Here is a 23471-nt window from a genome sequence, read left to right on the forward strand (position 1 = left end):
TGGCCAAAATGTTACATTCACATATCTTCACAGCTTCTAAACGCCTTAAAGATTTGTGAAGATAATGCCAAAACTATGTGAAATAATTAGGCATTTCTCTTTTTATTTAATCTAGTATTAGTATTTTTCTATAGATATTCCTGAATCAGGATAACAGTATGTTGGTATTAGCATGGCAGAATGTCTCTATGTTCTTCCATGTTGTTTTGTTTTGCAGAGGTTCTATGTGGCCACTTCAAGGCAGCTGAGGCGATTAGACTCTGTTTCCCGTTCTCCCATCTACTCCCATTTTGGTGAAACGGTATCTGGCCTTTCTGTCATTCGAGCTTATAGACATCAGGATCGCTTTCTGGAACACAACAAAGTCACTATTGATAACAACCTCAAGAGCAACTACCCTTGGATTGTTTCTAATAGGTCTTTACCTTTGAAATTTGTGTTATATTTACAATATTTATATGAAAATGGTTCCTCCATTTTCTAATCATCTTCTCTGAGTTCTATTTTTTGACTGTTGCATGTTGAATTTGCAGATGGCTAGCCATCCGACTGGAGTTCCTGGGTAATCTGGTGGTGTTTTTCTCAGCATTGTTTGCCGTGATATCTCGAGATTCCCTGGACAGTGGGTTGGTTGGACTGTCAATCTCCTATGCCTTAAATGTGAGACCACCACTAATACAACATTTGTGAGAGCAATTTTCATGGTGCCCATTTGAAGTTACACTGGGCTAGACACATAAACATAGTTTTGGCAAAAAGATTTTTAGAATTGCAATTGGAAGTTTGCAATTGGAATTTACACAAATCCAGTGGGTAGACTTTAAATTAGCCTGCTATAAAGTGTGAACATTTTATCATAACTATGTATCATTTGTTTTTATTTTTATATTTTTGTCAAATATTTCAAGCATTTCATTGTAATCTCACATCCAACATAAAAAAAATATATATATATTCTAATGCATGGATTTTGCTCACTATTTTTTTCTTTTCATTTATCTTTTGAGCGGGTACCAGTTGCTTAAGTGTGGGTGTTTGTTTATTCTTATTTCTTTGTGGGCATTCATCACAAAGATATCTTATATTTTTAACTTCTCTCTTGAAAACCCTTTAGGTGACTCAGACACTGAACTGGCTTGTGAGAATGACTTCGGAGCTGGAGACGAACATCGTTGCAGTGGAAAGGGTCAGCGAATACACAGAGATTAAAAATGAGGTAGTGTTTAAGTGGTTATCTTATTTACCACAGAAGTAAATATAGAAATTTTTAAAAATATACTGAGGCATTCATTCATTTTTTCATTCCTTCATTAGCAGTTGGTGAGAGTCTATCCCAGAAACAATGGGTGCAAGGATGCTCAGTGTTCATACAAACAAATTACTCTTAATGACTCTTAATCTTTTTCTGCCCAAATCAGCTGTTTGCTGATTATTTAAGTGTGATAAATTATGGTTACTTGCTGTGCTGTGATATTAATTCAGTTCAATTCAATTTTATTTGTATAGCACTTTTAGCAATGGACATTGTCTCAAAGCAGCTTTACAGAAATATATAAACACAGGATACAGATTTTAAGTGTGTGAATTTATCCCTATTGAGCAAGTCGGTAGCGATGATGACAAGGAAAAACTCGTAAGATAATATGAGGAAGAAACCTTGAGAGGAACCAGACTCAGAAGGGAACCCGTCCTCATCCGGGTAACAGCGGACAGTGTGAAAGTAAAAGAAAGTTCATTATGGTTTTAACATGAAGTCTGTTTGTTGAACTAGTCCACTGTTCACTAAAGGAGACCTGAGTGCAAAACTGCATGTAGTAATTGCAATCCCAAGGCCATAATAGCAATCATAGTCCCAGCAACCACAGCGCGAATGTTCATGTGGAATTGAGGTCCAAAACCATTTCCATGGTACTTCAAGTGGTACCATCCTAAACAATCTCCAGGCTGTTCCATAACTGTGGGGCTTTGTAAGAGAAAGCTCTTCCCCCTGCTGTAACCTTCACTATTCGAGGTACCAACAAATAGCCTGCACCTTTTGATCTAAGTAGGCGTGGCGGATCATAGAAGACTAAAATTTCGAGACCGTTTAGTGCTTTATAGGTCAATAATAGTATTTTATAATCAATGTGAAATTTTACTGGGAGCCAATGCAGTGTTGATAAGATCAGGGTGATGTGGTCATACTTCATGGTTCTAGTAAGGACTCTTGCAGCTGCATTCTGGACTAATTGGAGCTTGTTTATGCTCCTACTGGAACATCCAGACAGTAAAGCATTACAATAATCTAGCCTAGAGGTGACAAAAGCATGAGCTAATATTTCTGCATCATGTAGTGACAATATATTTCTTATCTTAGCAATATTTCTGAGATAAAAGAAGGCTATCCTAGTAATATTATCTACATGAGCGTCAAATGAAAGTCTAGAGTCAATAATCACACCAAGGTCTTTTACTGCTGTACATGATGAAACAGAAAGTCCATCCAGAGTTACTGTGTAAATAGAAATCTTACTTCTAGCTATGTTGTCCTAGTACAAGTACTTCTGTCTTGTCAGAAATAAGTAAAAGGAAGTTAATAAGCATCCTAATGTCCTTCACACATTCCTCAACTTTATGCAGCTGCTGTCTGTTGTCTGGCTTTGCTGAAACATACAACTGTGTATCATCAGCATAACAGTGGAAGCTAATTCCATATTTACGAATAATTTGACCCAGAGGTAGCATATATGAAGTAAAAAGCAGTGGGCCTGAAACAGAACCTTGTGGAACACCAAATTTAACCTCGGTATGCGTGGAGAAGTCGCCATTTACATCTACGAACTGATAGCGATCGGTCAGATAAGACCTAAGCCAGGAGAGGACTGTTCCCTTAATGCCAACAACATTTTCTAATCTATCAAGGAGAATAGTATGATCTATAGTATCAAAAGCTGCACTAAGGTCAAGTAACACAAGCAAGGAGACACAACCCTGATCAGAGATAGCTCGAGATTCCCTGGAATATTAACACCTGGGACAGAATATCACTTATTTTCTGACTGTTTTATTGGTGTCTTTCATTCCCCTCATTTACTGTGTGTGAATACAAAGGCTATTAGTAGCATATATGCAAATATAGTAGAGCAATATGTATAAGTATGATTGTACTGAATTGTTCTGTGTGATATTCTTTATTGCTGTCTAGAGACTCTAAGGAAAAGGGTCTAAAGATGTCTTGATATGGACTTACAAAATGATTTAGGCCTATTTTCTTTTTAATTTCTGTGTCCAGGCTCCATGGCTCACAGATAAATGTCCTCCAAACGATTGGCCCACTGCAGGGAAGATTCGGTTTGAGGACTACAAGGTCCGATACCGCCCGGAGCTGGAGCTTGTTCTTCATGGCATCACCTGCAACATTGAAAACACTGAAAAGGTAAAGCATGCTTAAGTTGAGGATTGTAACGATACACCGGTTGTTGGTGATACAGCAGTGTTGTATTTTTTTCCTCTTTTTAAAAAATGTTTGGAAATGCATGGAGGCACAAAAAGTATTTATGCATTATTTTTTATGGATGCACAAAAAGCACTGAATTAAACTATAGTCCTGAATTAATAATATATATTCTAGTGTGTGTGTGTGTGTGTGTGTGTGTGTGTGTGTGTGTGTGTATTGGGTTCTTTTCAGTCCTATATAATTGGATTTTTGTAACACTCAGTTTGTGGATTTAATTTTAAATAAAAGAACAATTGGTATTGAAAGTTTGCCCCCCATCCGATTAATTAATCAATTTAAAAAAATAATCGACCAACTAATTGATTTTGAAAAAAAATTGTTAGTTACAGCCCTAGTATTCAGCTACATGAGTGGATTTTGTCACGAAGCACTGCAATATAACTATGTTTTCCCATTTTTTCACAACTATGGAATGATGCATGCTTTAGTTACTACTTAAGAAAGTAGGAGAAAGTAACTTTTGTGATCTGCAGGGTTAAACTGGACATTATAATGAACTATAGTAGGTATAAAGTCCTGCAATTTATATTAAAATATAACACATCATTTGTTTTTGTATTCACATATAACACATCATCAGTTGTGTTGTTTGTTTATACTCGGTGTTCAGTGAGAATTTATAGAGGATCAATTAAAAGCCACCAGTCTGAGAAACTAACATAGTGAATATGTCAAAACTGAGGTTTTTACAAGGTGTTTTTCATCAATATCTATTGCAAGCTCTTTTAAGATTTCTTTACCAGAAATCTTTAACAGCAATTTTATTTTATTGTTTCATGAATTTTATTGTTTATACTTTATTGTTTAGCATTTTACCGCTTACACTCCAGATGTATTTTGAACAATACTACTCCTGAATTAAACAAATGTATACTTCATTTGATTAAACACATGCAAGAAATGCCATGCCAGCAGAGGTTACAGTCCCCAGCATTCAGACACAACCTCTGCCAAACATTTCCAGTTTAGATTCTTGGAATATAAACTCAAAATCATTCATTCATTGCAAAGTCTTGCCAAAGATTGTGGTTTTGTACATTTGGAACCTTGTTATCCTACTGATGGTCTATGATGAGTTTGACCATCTATCTCGGTCTCTTTGTTTAACCTTTTGGATTTTCCTTTGGTACAATGATTATACAGAATCTACTCATTATCTTGACCTCACTGTACTACATTTACATTTACATTTATTCATTTAGCAAATGCTTTTATCCAAAGTCTTTTTGTATAGGGGAATGAATACTCCTTCCAATACTGCCCTTATCCTGACACCCCTGATGTGAATTTGGGTGAGGATTCATTTGCAAGAGGTTTAAAAGTTCATAATTTACATTGCAGCATCACCTCTTTTTCTCAGTGTAACAAACAACGCGCTCAAGGATCTGTTGATCCTAAACTCCTCCTTTCAAAGAGCCTACTCTGCTCTGATTTTTCAGATCTCCCAGTGTATTAGATTAGTCTACTGCTTACAACTCGTGTCGGAAAGGAAACAACCATTACCGTATCTGAATTTCAGCTATGTAATAATGTCATTGGTTTTACGTTATCAATTTGAGCCCAAGTCCAATAGTGATACATCAGTAGATCAACCCGAACCACATTCGCAAACACGGCAAGAACAGGACATGCAAATTGGCTTTGTTTTTGCAGTGCAGAAAACGTCTTCCAGATATGGTGACAACAGAGACCTAACTCTTTCAGGGCAACTACAACTGTAGCGTTTGAGGTAGGCTCAAAGTACACGTTGTTCGTGAACAGACAATGAAGACCAGAGGTGGGTTTTTGTTACAAACCTACATAGGTTTGTGCAGGAAGTAAGTCTGGCATTACTAACGACTCTTTTCGGGCTGTTCAGAATCGGTTCTTTCTTTTGGGAGTCAATAACTCCATTTGTCGTGTACTTTGATTTTTTTAAACTTTGCAGACTTTTTACATTCACAAGCAGCTACATAACACACTACATGAAAGATAATATCTGAAAAAGCATAATAGGGGCACTTTAATAAAGCTTGCAACAAACAAAATGAAATCGCAGTCCAAATATCCACAATAAGTCAGGCAGAGGTCAAAATACAGTGACGTTCAACAAGGCCAGTGAGTACTCCACTGACAGGTCTGATAAAGAAAACAAAGATTCAATGCAGAAAAAGGCAATCACATATAACAAGACTCAGAACTCTGGCAAGCACTGAGATTGGCAAGACTTGATGATTGGCAATGATACAATGAACTACTTAAATACTATAAAACCAGGATGTCTGGATGTTTAATCAAAATTGCGAACATTCTCCTGGTCTGAGGTATAGAACTGTTCTGAGTACATGTACAAAACACATACTTTATGTGGATTATTGTTACTTTTTTATGTCCTGGTTGCTGTATCAACTATATAATTAAACTAATTATGTATATTTGTCAGATATGTTTTGAATCTGACACGGACAATTTCAGCATCAACTGAGCAAAAGGTATGACTCAGTGCATGCTAGTGACTGATACTGTGACTGAAAAACACTGAATTGCTTGTGAGAGAAATATATCTGCCATGTGCAGTGTATCTTAATTGAGCTAATCCAGATATCAGGGTTAGGCGAGGCAGCACTCCAAATCACAATATGTAAAATAAAATATGAAGTGAAGACCAGGAGACATATCTAAAGTGTCATGTCTTCACAAATGTATGCAGATAATGAGTCTTTATTCTAATAAGCAGTTGAGAGAGAGGGATCATGGGGTCAAATACCCAACCACACAGCAGTCATTCCAGTTAAAATCATTATCATGAGAATTAATCAGTGCAAAAGTAGACTGTATTATATGACTGTTTTACAGATTGGCATTGTTGGCCGAACAGGAGCAGGCAAGTCAAGCCTGACCAACTGTCTGTTCCGCATCATGGAGGCAGCTGAGGGACATATCATAATAGACGGAATCGACATCTCCACCCTGGGCCTCCACACTCTCAGGAGCCGATTAACAATTATTCCACAGGTAATTCATAGATTCCTTGTCCATGTATATTCCGTTAAAAACATACATGAAAAGCTTGATCTTGAATAATCAGAATCTGATTTCTGCATTTACTAAAATAATAAAGTGGTCACATAAACAGCAGACACCAATATTTTATATAGGATTAAAGCCACTACAGACATCTGGATCTTAGCCCATGCAATTTGTTATTTAGAGAATGTGTTCTGTTAATCTGATATCTTCTGTTCTTCTAATTTTGTGCATGTGTTCAAACATAACCAAATGTCTCAGATGCTGTAAACACCATAGATGTACAGTATCTCACAAAAGTGAGTACACCCCTAACATTTTTGTAAATATTTGATTATATCTTTTAATGTGACAACACTGAAGAAATGACACTTTGCTACAATGTAAAGTAGTGAGTGTACAGCTTGTATAACAGTGTAAATTTGCTGTCCCCTCAAAATAACTCAACACACAGCCATTAATGTCAAAACCACTGGCAACAAAATTGAGTACACCCCTAAGTGAAAATGTCCAAATTGGGCCCAAAGTGTGAATATTTTGTGTGGCCACCATTATTTTCCAGCACTGCCTTAACTCTCTTGGGCATGGAGTTCACCAGAGCTTCACAGGTTGCCACTGGAGTCCTCTTCCACTCCTCCATGACGACATCACGGAGCTGGTGGATGTTAGAGACCTTGTGCTCCTCCACCTTCCGTTTGAGGATGCCCCACAGATGCTCAATAGGGTTTAGGTCTGGAGACATGCTTGGCCAGTCCATCACCTTCACCCTCAGCTTCTTTAGCAAGGCAGTGGTCATCTTGGAGGTGTGTTTGGGGTCCTTACCATCCTGGAATACTGCATACTGATCATGCGCTGCTTCAGTATGTCACAGAACATGTTGGCATTCATGGTTCCCTCAGTGAACTGTAGCTCCCCAGTGCCGGCAGCACTCATGCAGCCCCAGACCATGACACTCCCACCACCATGCTTGACTGTAGGCAAGACACACTTGTCTTTGTACTCCTCACCTGGTTGCAGCCACACACGCTTGACACCATCTGAACCAAATAAGTTTATCTTGGTCTCATCAGACCACAGGACATGGTACCAGTAATCCATGTCTTTAGTCTGCTTGTCTTCAGCAAACTGTTTGCGGGCTTTCTTGTGCATCATCTTTAGAAGAGGCTTCCTTCTGGGATGACAGCCATGCAGACAAATTTTATGCAGTGTGCCATGCTGGCAGCACTCATACATCTTTTTCCCAAAGACAACCTCTGGATATGACGCTGAGCACGTGCACTCAACTTCTTTGGTCGACCATGGCGAGGCCTGTTCTGAGTGGAACCTGTCCTGTTAAACCGCTATATGGTCTTGGCCACCGTGCTTCAGCTCAGTGTCAGGGTCTTGGCAATCTTCTTATAGCCTAGGTCATCTTTATGTAGAGCAAAAATTCTTTTTTTCAGATCCTCAGAAAGTTCTTTGCCATAAGGTGCCATGTTGAACTTCCAGTGACCAGTATGAAGGAGTGTGAGAGCGATGACACCAAATTGAACACACCTGCTCCCCATTCACACCTGAGACCTTGTAACACTAACAAGTCACATGACAGCGGGGAGGAAAAATGGTTAATTGGGCCCAATTTGGACGTTTTCACTTAGGGATGTACTCACTTTTGTTGCCAGCGGTTTAGACATTAATGGCTGTGTGTTGAGTTATTTTGAGGGAACAGCAAATTTACACTGTTATACAAGCTGTACACTCACTACTTTACATTGTAGCAAAGTGTCATTTCTTCAGTGTTGTCACATGAAAAGATATAATCAAATATTTACAAAAATGTGAGGGGTGTACTCACTTTTGTGAGATACTGTAATCCAGAACTACACTTGCAAAATCGCAAAATTGCAATGTTTTATTTTAAAACAAAATCCTAAATCAATACACACTCCTAATGAAGGCTTAGTTGTTAAGACTCTAGTCTACTTTGCCAGTGAAGTTAAGAATGTTCAGAGAAGCATGCCAATAATGACTTGTTTGATGGGTTTATTAGCAAGTTGCAATGTAACTGTAGAGGTGCTTAGATCATGTATTTAAAAAAAGATTAAAGACATTCAAGAGTATATTGTCAAATGCAGAGGAAACAGTCGGATGGCACAGTACAATGAAATTCGTACTCTGCAAATACTCCCAGCAACCTCTGACACAATTTAAACGGGACATAAGGAAAATACTAGGGATGCACCGAAATGAAAATTCTTGGCCGAAGCCAAAACCAAATATAATGAAAAGCTTGGCCAAAAGCCGAAGGCTGAAACCGAACACGTTTTTTTTTAACGTTTTTTCCATTTATTTTGCCATTTTTTTCACCACTGCGTAAATTAAATAGTCAAAATGTGCTTTTTACTATTTTGTCTTGCTTTTCAAAGAAAAAATCAATCACAAAAACTACAATTTCAAAATATTTATTTAACACTGAACATTTTTTTTATTCCAGCAGGCATAGGCTACCAACAAGGCACAATATAACTTTAAATAAATAAATGAGTAAAATAAAAATATTTGGATGTGGTCATCTTTGAACCCCCCTTGAATAGCCTATGTTAGGCCTATAATGGACTGCTGAAACAGTGGAACACTCTGAAGCCTACAACTAAAAAGTGCATTAAAAAGTGCATTGACAAGAGTGCAAAAAATGGTTCTATTCGGTTATATACTGCTGATTATATTGGGGATATATACTGCTCGCGTCCCTGTACACCTCGCGGAGTATTATAGTAGATATAGTAGAGTTAGATACGTTGTTAATGTTATGTTCCCTTAAATAACTACGTCTTTACCAGCTTCCGTACTCTACTCCCTTACGTCTCGCGACGTGACAGAATAATCACAAATACTCACAAAACAAATGCACGTGTCCACAGTAAGCAATGTCACGGTTGTCAACATCTGAAGAGCATGCGCTCGTGCACGTAGCACGTGCATGCGCGCGCGCACTCGTCGCTCCAAGCGCACTGCCGGAAGTGGAGGTCGTGAAATTCGCGCATCTCACTGTGGTTGCTAGGCTATTTGGTGCGTCATCAAACACGTCATTGTTTGGTCAAATTTATTTGGCCTTTTCACTTATTCGGCAAAACACCGAAAATGCCTTTTTTGCTATTTTCGGTCGAATAATTTCGGTGCCGAACATTCGGTGCATCCCTAGAAAATACATAAACATAAATTAAAATACAATTTAAAAAGCACACAAGTGCCTGTAAACATTTTTGGATGAATGTATTCAAGTATGCTTTGCAGTTTCTGATTTATTTATTTATTTATTTACATTCATATGGAATTTAAGTAATTGACATGGATGCTAAGAATGATTAGCATTACTGTAGTATAATTCATAGAAGTTGTTGAATTAAATGCATAGACTAAAAGACATATATTTAAAGGAGATACCAGAAGACTACAGTGGACTACAGAATAAAATGTATTAGAACATCACATCAATGATTAATTGCCTCACTGCAGGAGATCATATTAATGCTGGTGGATTCATCCCTGTGTGTGATTTTTAACCAAGTAACTATCATTGTTAAGTTTCCAAGCTTTGACACCGCTTTTCCAAGCTTTTTATTCATTTGGCAGAAACTTTACCCCAGAGCAACCTATGAGTGAGGCAGAATACATTGAGTGAAAATTATTTTTGGAAAAGTATTAATTAACAAGTCCTCTAGAACTTAATATGCACTAACTATGACCAGAAGCAAATGTACTATCTTTTTAAAAGAATTTGTAAGTGAGAAGTCTTGACTGACCTTCTCAGCCTGTTGCCACTGCAATCCCCATCAACCATAATGAAATTAATTAATTAAGTAAGTAATTAATGTAAATTTGCATCGGCAGGACCCTGTGTTGTTCTCTGGAACTCTACGGATGAATCTAGACCCTTTTGAGGCGTTTAGTGATGAGGAGATATGGAATGTTTTAGAACTGGCTCACCTGAAGGATCATGTGGTGACTCTGGCAGCAGGGCTGCAGCATGAAGTCGCAGAAGGAGGAGAGAATCTCAGGTAGGGCTAAACCTGACCATTTGAATGAGGGATGTAGTGTGCATGCCTCATCATACAGTATATCTGTATCTGTTTAGTACTCCAAATATATGTATTTGGATTTAAACCTGAAGTGAACTAGATTTTTCAATTAAATATGAACCAAGTTGTCCTTCCTTGGACCACTTTTGGTAAGTAGTAACCACTGAATACCGGGAACACCTCTGACCCAGTCTTCTAACCATCACAATTTGGTGCTTGTCAAAGTCTCTCAGATCCTTACGCTCGCCCATTGTTCCTGCTTTCAACACATCAACTTCAAGAACTGACTGTTCACTTGTTGCTTAATATATCCCATCCCTTGGCACTGTAATGAGATAATCAATTTACCTGCCAGTGGTTTTAATGTTATGGCTGATCGGTGTGTGTATTTTTCAGTGCACAGCAATTACTATTTTTATGTGTGTCTATATATATATATATATATATATATATATATATATATATATATATATATGTATATATATATATATATATATATATATATATATATATACATACATATATATATATATATATATATATATATATAATATGTGTGTGTGTGTGTATACATATATATGTGTATACACACACACACATTACCTTCATTTGTAATAATGAACTTAATTGGCTAACTAGCTTGTCATAGATCATTACATTTTCTTAGCTACTAATTTTTAGCCTCGTCCATTAGGTTTCCCATCGGACTGGGCAGGGAACTTAATGGATTTATCATTTCTTAACCCTTGCATCTAAAAGAGCATGCCTCTTGCAATGATTAAAAAAGTAGCAGCGTCTTCAGATGTAATACATTTCTTCTGAGGAAGAATTATTTGGGCATTTCGATTTGATCAGCGGTACAGGGTCTGTATGTATCCCAATATAAATGAAATTGCATTAAACAAACTGTGATGCAATATACTGTAGTTATGTCTATTAAGATATTTTGGTTTGGAGCTGAGTGGCCCATGTCATTTATGGATTTAAGGTATTACTGTTGAAATGTTGTATAAAGGTCTCTAAACTTAAGTTATATAAAAAAAGGAATATCCGATTTGTGGATTGATTATTACCCAGGACCGATGAATTAAAAGTTAAAAGCTGAATGCTAGCCTTCTTTTATGCTCTCTTTTCCATGTGCTATATGTGAGGGGAAAAAATGCTTTTGTACCAGAAGTGAAAAAGCATCCAGAGGATGGGACTGTGCAGCACAGTGATGAATCTACTATACTTGTCTAGTGGGCTAGCTACTGCATTTATGATTTGCCCACATCCTGGTCTGGAATAATATTGGAGGGATGATTTTTTGATGATGGTAGGGCATGGTGTCTATCACATCAGTTCATAGGTGTTCAATTGGGCTGAGATCTTGGGACCCATATCACACCAGTGACTGGTGGCCATAGCATGTGATTTATGTCCTTTCAATCAATGAGCCCATGGGTCCTGTGGATAGGGGCTGGAGTCATCTACTCCCACCAGGACAGAAACGTTGGAAATCATGGAATAAAGCAGATCAGACAGAATAACTTTTATATTGATTTGCAGTGATCCTGCTCTCTAATGGGAACCCATGTCAGAAAAATGACATAGCAGAGATTACTATGTTTTATCTTTAATTCATAACCTGTCTGAATGTGTGCACACTCTGACACTCTGTGGACAGCTAATGAGATTGTAACCTTCAAGGCTCTGTGTCTAGAATAAGTATCAGACGCTGTGTCAGTATCAGAGAACTTTTCATCACATTGCCTTTAGTCATTTGAATCATTTTTCATTGATCTCCCACTCAACAGTAATGCACTGAATTGTTAAAAACCAGATGTTAGAAGTGGAAGTGGATCATTATTTTCAGTTGGAGTCAGCAGTGTTATGTATCATTCATGTTGTATGGAATTATATATAAAACATGCATAGCTTCATCAAAGGTTATTACATAAAAAGTGGTGTCAAACAGATTAATTAACCTAACCATTAAATGTATGTTGTCACATTGTAAAAAAGCCATAAACGGCATTTGTGGAATATTTTCATTTTATATTTCCATAGACTAAAGTCATTCTGTCATGGTCAAATTTTGCAACACTTGGAGAAAAATGAGAACATAAAACAGCTGTTCTGATTGGTGTCTTGGATATGTCCATTTTACTTTAATTTTGTATGTCTTGAATTAATATGTTTACAATATGTTTTTATTCATTTTGTGGACTTTTAACTTGTTATATCCAGTCTCAGGACATGGGCTTTTCTATACTACCTAGAAATTTAAAGTGCAGTTTAAAGTGCAGGAAGAACTCCTCGTTTCATACTAAGAATGTATATTTCTAAGAATGGATAATTCTCACCTGCCTAAAGAGGATTTACTTGGAAGCCTTTTCCCCAGGGGAAATCAAACACCACTTTAGGGGTCTGAGTCACTGAGTCCCTCTTCCTGTCATGTGTATATATGAATTTATAATGTTGTATGTTTTTAATATATTTTTTTGTTGCATTTTTTCCCCTCATGCTTACTATTCAATACTATTTATTAGTTTATTAATACAATTATTCATTTACTTAAATTGTTAAATGAAAATTGACATGGACAGAATGTACTTACTTACTCCCAAATGTGGGAGGATAACTCATATGTCTATTGAACAGTCACTATTAGATTTAGAAAATTTGTGTTTTATTTAATTTTTTTTTACAGTGTGGGCCAGAGACAGCTGCTGTGTCTGGCTAGGGCTTTGCTACGGAAGTCAAAGATCCTGATCCTGGATGAGGCCACTGCCGCTGTTGATTTAGAGACCGATGAACTGATTCAGAGCACCATCAACCGAGAGTTCTCCCAATGCACTGTTCTCACCATCGCTCACCGCATTCACACCATCCTGAACAGCACACGGTAAAATCTAACAGTGGAAATGGTTAAAAGAAATGAGTACTGACTACTCAAATATATTCAACGGTCATATTTACTTATCTGAATTAAGTTACAAGAAATCTTTCATGTCATTTGTGTGTGAAATTTTACGTAAACACAATTCATGTGACACAAGTTTTAGATACTCACATAATAATAGTTCAAACCCAGAACAAACCTTCTTATTTAAATTTTCTTCCAAAACACCCCATACAAAACACACACACACACACACACACACACACTTCACACAGAAAATACAAATAGTCAACAATATAGGTCAGAGCTATTCAACAGAAATGTCACGTTTCTTAAAAAGGTCAAGTTTCTTAAAATTCCTTCCTTATGGTCTGAATGAGTTCTGAAAAAGGCTGCTAATCATATAAATAAGACCATCACATACGGCTGTTTTATTTTGGTGCAGGGCATGGTACTGCACCTGGTAGTGTTGCAGTATCACAGCTCCAGGATAAAGGTTTCCTCTGGGTTCTCAGGTTTCCTCCCACCTCCCAAAAACATGCCAGTGGGTGGACTGGTAAAGACAAATTGCTCCTACAGTATGTGGACTTGGTGGCTGTATTTCTACCTCACACCCAGTGTTCCTGGGATAGATCCATGAGGCCCTGATAGGGATAAAGCAGTTAATGAAAGGGAGTGAGTGAGTGAGCATTTTAAAATTGAATTATTTCTTTCTTTAAACTTAGCTTTGTGAATTTTATGTAGGTGTAAACAAAAGAATATGTTAAGTGAACTTAAATGTTTATAAGTTACCTGTACTCAAAGCAATACATTTTTATACTTAAACAGTTTAATGCAATCAGTTTCCTTAATTGATTTAGGTAAACTTAATCCGTCAGGTTTTACTATGTAGCAATAGTTTGCTAGTTCCTGTCAACTTGGGATAGCTACTTTGACTCGTAAATTGATTTTTAAAAAGAAAGGTTTCAAAGTTATAAAAAGCTAAATATTTGGATGTTTTATTTCACCTTGTAACTCTCAGGATAAAACTGTCTGAACATAAATTTGATTATGTAGTTGATGTGTGGTGAGAATACAGCTTGGTTGGGATACCAGTCCATTGCAACACACACACACACACACACACACACACACATATTCACACATTTATTCAAACCTAGGGGCAATTTAGCACAGCCAGTCTGCCTATGCTCATGTTTTTGGTTGGAGGAAACCAGAGAACCTGGAGGAATACTGTGTATTCTGTGAAAGAATACACAGACAGTAACCCAAGCACAGGGTCAAACTAGGCACTTTGAAGCTACGAAGTAGCAATGTTACCTTCTGCACCACCTTCCAGCCTCTGTGTTATAATTCAGTCCCTTCAGGATTTTGCAATCGCAGAAATTAACGCAAAATAAAGGAAACTCCGTAATATTTGCAGGAGCTTGCAATTTTTCAATTGCAATTATAGCAGATTTTCTGTCGATTTGGGCCAAGGAGCATCATGTGACGTCATTGCAATGCCCATTCAGCCAAAGTGCCCTTTGATTCACTTGAGTCGAACATGAGTACAGCTAAAAGGTCTCATTTACCAACAAACATCACTGCGTAAGACCATGCAAAACAATTTCATGCAATTGCAGTTTCGCCAATTCAAGTAGGTTTCTGCAAAAATGCACAAAGTACACTGCAGATTTAGAAAAAAAAGCCGCAGCAAAATCAAGCATTTTGGCTGCGACAATCACAAAAAACTCCACGAAATCCTGTATGGATTGATAATTGCAATTTAATTTAAAAGATAATTTTCTTGTTTTTGATTGGCATATTTTAAAAATCATCTTAAGAAAAAAAAAAACATTTTAAGATGGGTAATTTTTAAAACATAAAATAAGGGGGGTGTTTAAACCTCCATGCTGAGTGGGATGAGGTAATTCTCTGGGAAGTGCATACAGAGTTTTACACTGTGACACTCAGGCCTTAATTTAAGATCCAAAATCAAAAGTGCAATGGAGCATACCAGGGCAGCCCTCGAGAGGTCTGAGTGTGCGCATTGTGAACGCCTTACAGTGACTACGTTTACATGGACAGCAGTAATCTAATTATTGACCTTAATCTGAGTAAGATAATAATGTGATTAAGGTGTTTACCTTAATAACACCTTAAGGTGTTATTAAGGTAAACACCTTAATAAAAGTATTCTAAAAGTCGCTTTTAGAATACTCTTGTCATGTTCCCGTTTTACATGTTTTAGAACATAATTAGATTAACAGCCCGTGTCATTACGTCACCACGCAACGCCGTCCGATGTCCCTCCAGAATTTCACGTATCAACATACAGTTCGTCTTCGTTATGGTACCGTATACAGTTTTGGGTGTTTTCATTTATTTTTTTTACGAATGCTTTAAATGCGACTAAAACAGGAGTACTCCACCTGTCTTAATTAGATTATTGCTTACTTCGATTATGACCTTAATTAGATTAAGGTAAGTAAAAATTGCTGTTTACATGGTAGTTTCTTAATTAGAGTATGGTCTTAATCGGATTAAGAGTGGATTATTGTTGTCCATGTAAACGCAGCTAATTAGGCATCTCCACTTGTGGCTAGCTCTCTTTGCAGCCGAAGGGAGTTAGGTTTCAAAGTCTCACATATCTGGGCTGGCCGCTGCATGTAAAGAGCTGTTTGAAGTGATTACTAAGGCTTGATGAGCTTTTTTCTCTCCAGTGAAAATAAATCTCCCCTCACACTGCAGAAAACTCCCCTTTTTTCCAGAAGTGAAAGACAAAATATCACGCTTCTTGGGAAAACCATACATGCCGTATTTATAACTCCGTGATGCCGGATTATTCGCCCATTGTGGGGAATGAACAGCATGGCTATTTAGCTATGCTGAAGGTGAAGGAGGTGCTTGCGGGGGACATAAGGTTGTTAGGGCAGTTAGCCCCCAGTACTATTGTAGGGCCCCCCATAGCCAAGGCTGTCCCAAGTTTTCAGTGTTCTCTGGTCAGCGAGCTGTCACTGGGCAACGAAAATCTGATCCTTTCCCTCCAATAGAATGTGGAAAAGTTAGTGTCACTAAAAGACCATCTGGCAGCATGGAAACTACTGCCGAATGTGTCTCCATGGGTTCTGTCTACCGTCTTGTTCTTTTCGTGTCGAGGTTCCACTTCATATTAGTTTCGCCCAGTAGGCAGCGGTCTCGATAGTCCTGTCCGTCGCGTCACACAGGTCACGCGCCATGCAGGAATGTGGAATGAATCAATTGGCCAGGAAGCAGTCCCCATCTGGCCATATCCTCCCTGCAGTGGCCGACTTGTGTTCTTAAAACACTTGCTACCGTAGAAAAGGGTTACTGGGTCTAGTTCAGAGCTTGACATCCCCAGTTCAGAAGTGTGCTCACCACAGTACTCAACACAGAGCAGAGCATGAGGTTAGTGCAGGAAGTAAGATCCCATAGAAAATATACCTCATTCCATGAGGGAGGGAGGTTTATACAGCCATTATTTCCTGGTCCGCAAAAAAGATGGGAGTATGCGGCCAATTTTAGATCTGCATCATCTGAACCGTACTCTTCAGACATACAGGTTCAAGATGCTGATGCTCAAACTTATCATTCCACAGATTCAGTTTGAGGACTGTTTTGTGACGATAGATCTAAAAGACACATATTTCCACATAGAAATATCGCCCAGTCACAGGAAGTTCCTGAGGTTTGCGTTTGGAGGCAATACATACCAATATTGGGTTCTTCCCTTCAGGCTAGCTTTATCCCCTTGCACCTTCACAAAGTGCATGGATGCCATTCTGGCTCCATTGACTCTAGGGCATCCATGTACTAAACTACCTGGATGACTGGTTAATTCTAGCATGATCCAGGGGACTGGCAATTCAACATCGACATGTTGTTCTTGCCCACATGAAGAGCTTGGGGCTCAGGTTGAACCTCGAGAAAAGTATGCTTTCTCCAGTGCAGAGGACTTTTCTACAGGTTATAAGGATTCTACTACGAAGAGGGCATTTCTATCCCCAACATGCGTAGGGTCAATCCTATCAACACTGAGCAAGGTAAAGCTGGATCTGGGCATCCCCTCCAGTCTCTATGAGAGACTGTTGGGGCTTATGGCAGTAGCAGCCAACGTCATACCACTGGGGCCCAGTGCACAGGAGACCATGTCAGTTGTGGCTGAAAAGTCGGCAGTTTTGTCCGAGAACGAAACCTCTGAGATTAATCAGTGTCATGTGGTGATGCCTACATGCTCTGAGAATTTGGAGGTGTCCCGGTTTCTAGCCTTGGGTTACACTTTAGGGGCATTGCCTTATCGCAAGACAGTAATGACAGACACCTCCCTCATGGGTTGGGGTGCAGTCTTAGATGGCTCTCCAACTCACGGTCTCTGGAGCGGCCCTCATCAGGAGTAGCATATAAATATATGGTATTTATATATATAGTAATGCAGGCCATGTTTCTAGCACTGGAATTATTTCTTCCTCAATTGAGAGGTCACCATGTGTTAGTTGTGACAGAGAACACAACGGTGGTGTCATATATCAACCATAGGGAGGATTATGTTCAACTAATGCAACTAATTCTTCTCTGGGCAGAGGGAAAGTTTTTGTCAGTGAGTGCAATGCACATTCTGGTCAACTGGAATGTGGGGGCAGACATCTTGTTGAGGCAGGGGCTAAGGCCCAGGGATTGGAGGCTCCATCCACAAGTGGTGAAGTCCATATGGCAGAGGTTTGGCCAAGCGTAAGGGGATGTGTTCGCCTCCGAGGAGACAACACACTGCTTGCTGTGGTTGGCCCTCTCTCCTCCCACACAACTGGGGCTGGACACCATGGTGCACATGTGGCCCAGGTTACATCTGTATGTTTTTCTTTTTCTACAGTCAGGATCTACATGGCTGCCATTTCGGTCAGCCACGCCCCTATTGATGGAGCTTCTGTGGGGCAACATCTTCTAACTTCGAGGTTTATGCATGGTGTCAGGCAGCAGAGGCCCATCTGCAGAACATGCATACCTTCCTTGGACCTTTCTGTGGTCCTGTAAGATCTGTCAGGTGCCCCATTTGAGCCCTTAGAGTCAGCCTCAGAGAAGCTTCTGACTCTAAAGGTAGCTCTTCTGCTGGCCCTGGCATATCTCAAGCTAGTAGGAGATCTACAAGCTCTCTCTGTTGCCCCTTCCTGACTTGACTTTGCCCCTGTATTAGCCAAGGCCTTCCGAAATCCTAGGCCGGATTATATTCCTAAAGTGCCTACATCTGCTGCCCAGCCAGTAGTGCTGCAGGCTTTCTGCCCTCCTCTGTCCCTCACACCAGAACAAGATAAATTGCACCTACTGTGTCCAGTAAGAACTCTCTGTACTTACGTCCACAGCTCAGGTCAGTGAGGTAAATTGGAGCAGCTGCTGCTCTGCTTTGGTGGCAACAGTAGAGGTCATGCTGTGTCTAAGCAGCGCATCTCTAATTGGATAGTGGAAGCAATCTCTATCACTAATGAGGCGTGCAGTCTCGCTATGCCTCTGGGCAAAAGAGCTCATTCCACTAAGGGTGTCGCCTCCTCAAAGGCTTTGTCCAGAGGGGTACACTTACAGGATTTGTCTGCTGCAGCAAGGTGGTCTACGCCACACACATTCATTCAATATTAAAGCCTGGATATACATTCCACCCCGGGCTCGAGTGTCTTGCAGTGACCCTTGTTCTCGGCTTTCTTTGTACAGGCCATACCCTCAGAATGACGGAGTGGGTATTGTCATTCCCACAGCATGGAGCTCAATTAACGTTGAGTTCCCTTTGAAAGGGAACTTCTGGGTTATGCATATAACCCTGTTCCTTGAGAAGGGAACGAGATGCTGCGTAGCTTTGTTATACTGGGGCATGCCTGTGAATTGCATCTTCATTTCAGATAATAGAGGCTGACAGCGCGGTTCATAGGTGCCGTTTTTATATCACGTGATGCGCTTAATTTCCACGTCACCTGATCATGGCAGGCCTATAAATAGGCAAGATGTTACACAAGCTCATTCCCTTCTCAGGGAAAAGGGTTATATGTGTAACCCAGATGTTGCTACCATGGTTAGTTTGTATCTTAAAGAACATCTTGAAGGAACAGATCAAGCTGTAATCAGTATTCTAATCTTGGCTGCTAGCATGTCAACATAATCTCTTTCACTTGTTTTCCACAGGGTGATGGTTCTGGATGCTGGGAAAATAGTGGAGTTTGATTCCCCAGCTGTACTATTTGAGAAGAAGGGCCACTTTCATGCCCTGGCCAGAGAAGCTGGAATCTCAGCGATACAGTACTCAGTGCTGTGAACTTTATAGCAGTGCCTGAATTGGACATTGCACTTGACTTGGAAGAGAGAAGGTGCAGCTTTAATGTAACTGTCCTTGTGTGGATGTTTACAATATAGACAGCAAAGTTCATATTTGCCTCTTAGTGTGTAAGATCTGTGTGTGTTAATGTCCATGTTTGTGTTTCCTTTTGCATAGACTGTAAACAGGATAGGCTATATGTATGCAAGTAATGCTACTTGTGTAGTGCTACAGCGGAATGTGCCCATACATATATAAACTGCAAAAATGCATTCATCTCAATATTTTTTTTCAATATCTACATTATTTATAAATTGTTCCTCTTTTCTGATAAGCCATTACTTCAATAAATTGTTTAAATTTAGTCAGTTAAACAAAATTTCCTTTTAATAAATGGCATCTATGTTCTTTCCTTTTTTTAAACATTATTCTTGATAGTGATCTTTGCAGTATTCATTCCTTACAAGTGTTCATAGTATTCTGTTAAAGATGTAACCAAACACATTATTCAGAATGAACAGATACTGTTTCTAAACAGATGTAAATACAGATTTAAAAAAAAAAAAGAGCTAGTTTAAAAGGTTCACCGAGCACGAGACCAGAGGTGCACATCAGGACTGAGATCTGCGGGTTGCAGCAAAAATGCTTCACATGAGTTTTTTACATTCATGTGTGCAAAAGGGAGCTGTCAGATATGAAGCTTGCAAGGCAAAGAAAGACCCTGTCCATTAACATAAACATGCAGGACTCCTGTGTATTTAAAGCATTCATTCATCTTTAGTAGCTGATTTCTACATGACCATTTCTCTATCTCCTTAGCATTGCTGCTTTATACCAGTCCTATTTGCTTTGATATTAATACAACCTGATACCTCCACTGCTATGTGGTGTGTAAGTCTTACATATAGATTGAATTTATAAAGAAGAATTAATGCTAATCAATAATATAAGTGCAACTGAGTCCAGGTGATCGAGGAACAGTATGACTGTAAAAAGAATAGTTTTTGTTATTTGTAATATATAGCATCTCTATTTATCATATCCATATACTGTATGCTAGAGTATCAACTGCTAAGTATATATGTTCTTGGCTGACCAGACTGGAACCTAATGTGGTCTTTGCGGTTGTAGTCCATCTGCCTCAAGGTTCAACATGTACTGTTTTCTGAATTGCAGCATCCCAAATAGTCTACATGCTTATTTGTTTATTTACTGTATTTATTTCTAAATGTCACAACCAGGTTGGTTAAATTGTAATAGAAACTAAACAATGCAGAAGGACATCTGTTTGAACTATTGCTACTTCCATTCACAGCTAATAAAAAGCTACAGATTTCCAACTTATTCGTTTTGTCACCTTGCTGGTCTAAACTCAAGAATGCACTGAGAACTCATTTCTGGTGTAATTAATTTGGATCATATATTCTTCAATGACTAGGACAGGTTATTAAGGTTTTCTGAATAAGATGCAGCAATGGTCTTTCATCATAGCCTAGCTTTGATGTTCAATTTATCTATCTTCCATGTCCTAAGAGCCTGTTGAGAGAACACACGCAAAGTAACCTAAACTGCACTCAGCTACAACCATTTCCATAGACGTGCAACCATTTCCATAGACTCCTTGCTTCTATTTATAATTCAGCACTCAGGGGTTTATTCCAATTATTAATAAAGGAGTGTATAATGTAATTAATGTATAAATAAAGGAGATTCCATATTGACATATTTGTTTATACTGTGATATATTTTACATTTTCAAAGGGTAAAAATAATCCTGAAAATATTAACCCATTTATGAAATCGAATTAATCCAGCATTTTTGTAAAAATGAAACCATCCCTTGGGTTGAAAAGCAACCCCTTTGCTGGGTTAAAATTAACAACCCAACTTGGTGGGTTAGTTTAGCCTGTCCTATATTTAGCCGCTGGGCTAAAAATAACTAAATTTTGGTGTTTTTTAGAGTGGGTGCATGGAAGCTCTAAAAAAGGTAACATCCTTCTGTCTCCATGAAGATATTTACTTTATAAATAACTGGTAGTACTTCAGGTTTTCATGAAAAACACCTGTAGGGAGAGAAAGGCTGAGAAATGGATTTCTGAAAAGTTACATAACAGCCAACACAGAAATGTATCATTTATTCATTCATTGATTTTCATTAACTGCTTACTCTTGGTCTGGATCACTGTGGATCCACAACTTATCAGACTTTATCCCTGAAGCCATGGATGACTGCAGAGGTGTGTGCACTGCTGAGGACACGAGACTCCACCTTCAGGGCAGGTGACAAGCCCTGAGATCAGCGAAGGCCTAATTGTCCTTGGCCATCAGAGAGGCAAAGCACGCACATGCCCAGAAAATCCACAGTAACTTCACGGATAGCAGTGACACGCAATGCATGTTGTAGGGCATTCAGGCCATCAGCAACTACAGGACAACATCATCCGCCTGTGACAGTGTTGCCTCCCTTCCAGATGCGCTGAAACTCCTACGCTCAGTTTGAGGCACAGGATGACGTGGCAACGAGGAAGACCACCCCTCTTCCCAATGACTAGGTGCTGTGTCTAAGCACGACTGAACTGAGGAAAACTCTATGTAGAGTCAACCCACGGAAAGCTGCTGGACCAGACAAAATTCCTGGCAGAGTGCTCAGAGGATGTGCAGACCAGCTGGCAGTTGTTTTCACTGACATCTTCAACATCTCTCTGGGGGTCATACTGACTCATACTGATGGCCCTGATCTGAAAATAGTTCCTCTGGAACACCGTGCTCTTTTATATACTGTTCACATAACAGCTGTGCCACTGTGCTGGCTTTCTGATCTACCGTGGAATATGCATTGACATATTTAGTGAAGTGATCTTGTACTACCAAAACATATCTATTTCTTCTGGAAGTACACACCAACTGAAAGGGCTTACTAGCACTAATAGATTGAAGGGGTGCCCATCGTTGAGAAACCGGCTTTCTCTTAAATTCACAAGCTTCACATGACTCACAATATCGCTCAATTGCACCTCTCATTCCTGGCCAAAAACACCAACTCTGAGCTCTTTTGAGTATGCGCTCAGCACTGTAGTGTCCAGCACAAGGATCACCATGTAAATAATACAAGGTGTCTTGAATGAGAGCTTCAGGAATGACTACTTGGTAAATTTCAGGTTGACCTGGCGCCTGGCGAGCTGTACTACAAAGCACGTCACCACTTAACACCATGCGAGGAAATTGCCACTAGAGTTGTCTTATTTTCCCTGTAACATGCCTGATTAGGTCTCTTTTGGATCTGAACCCAACTATACAATTGTGAGAGATGAGGATCTTGACTCCAGAAGAAACACCTGTCTGAGACATAGCAGGTAAATCTTCTGTCTGAATAGCCACCTTTTTTTGTTACAGGTTCCTGTGCTTAAGATGAAACCACAGGAATTCTAGACATAGCATCCACATTAGTGTGTTTCCATCCTTCCCTGTGTATCAATCACCCATTCGTTCAGGTTTAGTTCCATAGCCCACCGACCTCTACGTCTTGTGCGATCAATGTCTAAATTCAGTTTTCTGAGAGCAACAAGAGGTTTGTGATCAGTGACAATTGTAAAAGGGCAGTTGCTCAATTAATGACGAAAATGCCTAAACGGCCAAATTATTGCCCACAATTCTTTGTCATATGTAGACCATTTTCATTCAATATGAGATAGTACATGGCTAGCATATGCAACGACACGTTCTTTGCCATTT

The 23471-nt window shown here is 39.1% G+C and overlaps 1 protein-coding gene across 1 annotated transcript in view; it reads left to right on the plus strand.

Annotated features, from left to right (window-relative positions):
- abcc2 (ATP-binding cassette, sub-family C (CFTR/MRP), member 2) overlaps positions 1–20103 on the plus strand; it is a 61578-nt gene extending 41475 nt beyond the window's left edge. The window contains exons 25-32 of the mRNA XM_053619557.1: positions 218–417; positions 534–660; positions 1115–1216; positions 3272–3415; positions 6332–6490; positions 10373–10539; positions 13253–13447; positions 19610–20103. Of these exons, the coding sequence (XP_053475532.1) occupies positions 218–417; positions 534–660; positions 1115–1216; positions 3272–3415; positions 6332–6490; positions 10373–10539; positions 13253–13447; positions 19610–19739 (1224 nt within the window). The 3' untranslated portion in view covers positions 19740–20103. The remainder of the gene's footprint in view (positions 1–217; positions 418–533; positions 661–1114; positions 1217–3271; positions 3416–6331; positions 6491–10372; positions 10540–13252; positions 13448–19609) is intronic.
- The last annotated feature ends 3368 nt before the right edge of the window (positions 20104–23471 follow it).

Source organism: Ictalurus furcatus, chromosome 29 (genome assembly GCF_023375685.1).
Source record: "Ictalurus furcatus strain D&B chromosome 29, Billie_1.0, whole genome shotgun sequence".
Taxonomy (NCBI): Eukaryota; Metazoa; Chordata; class Actinopteri; order Siluriformes; family Ictaluridae; genus Ictalurus; species Ictalurus furcatus.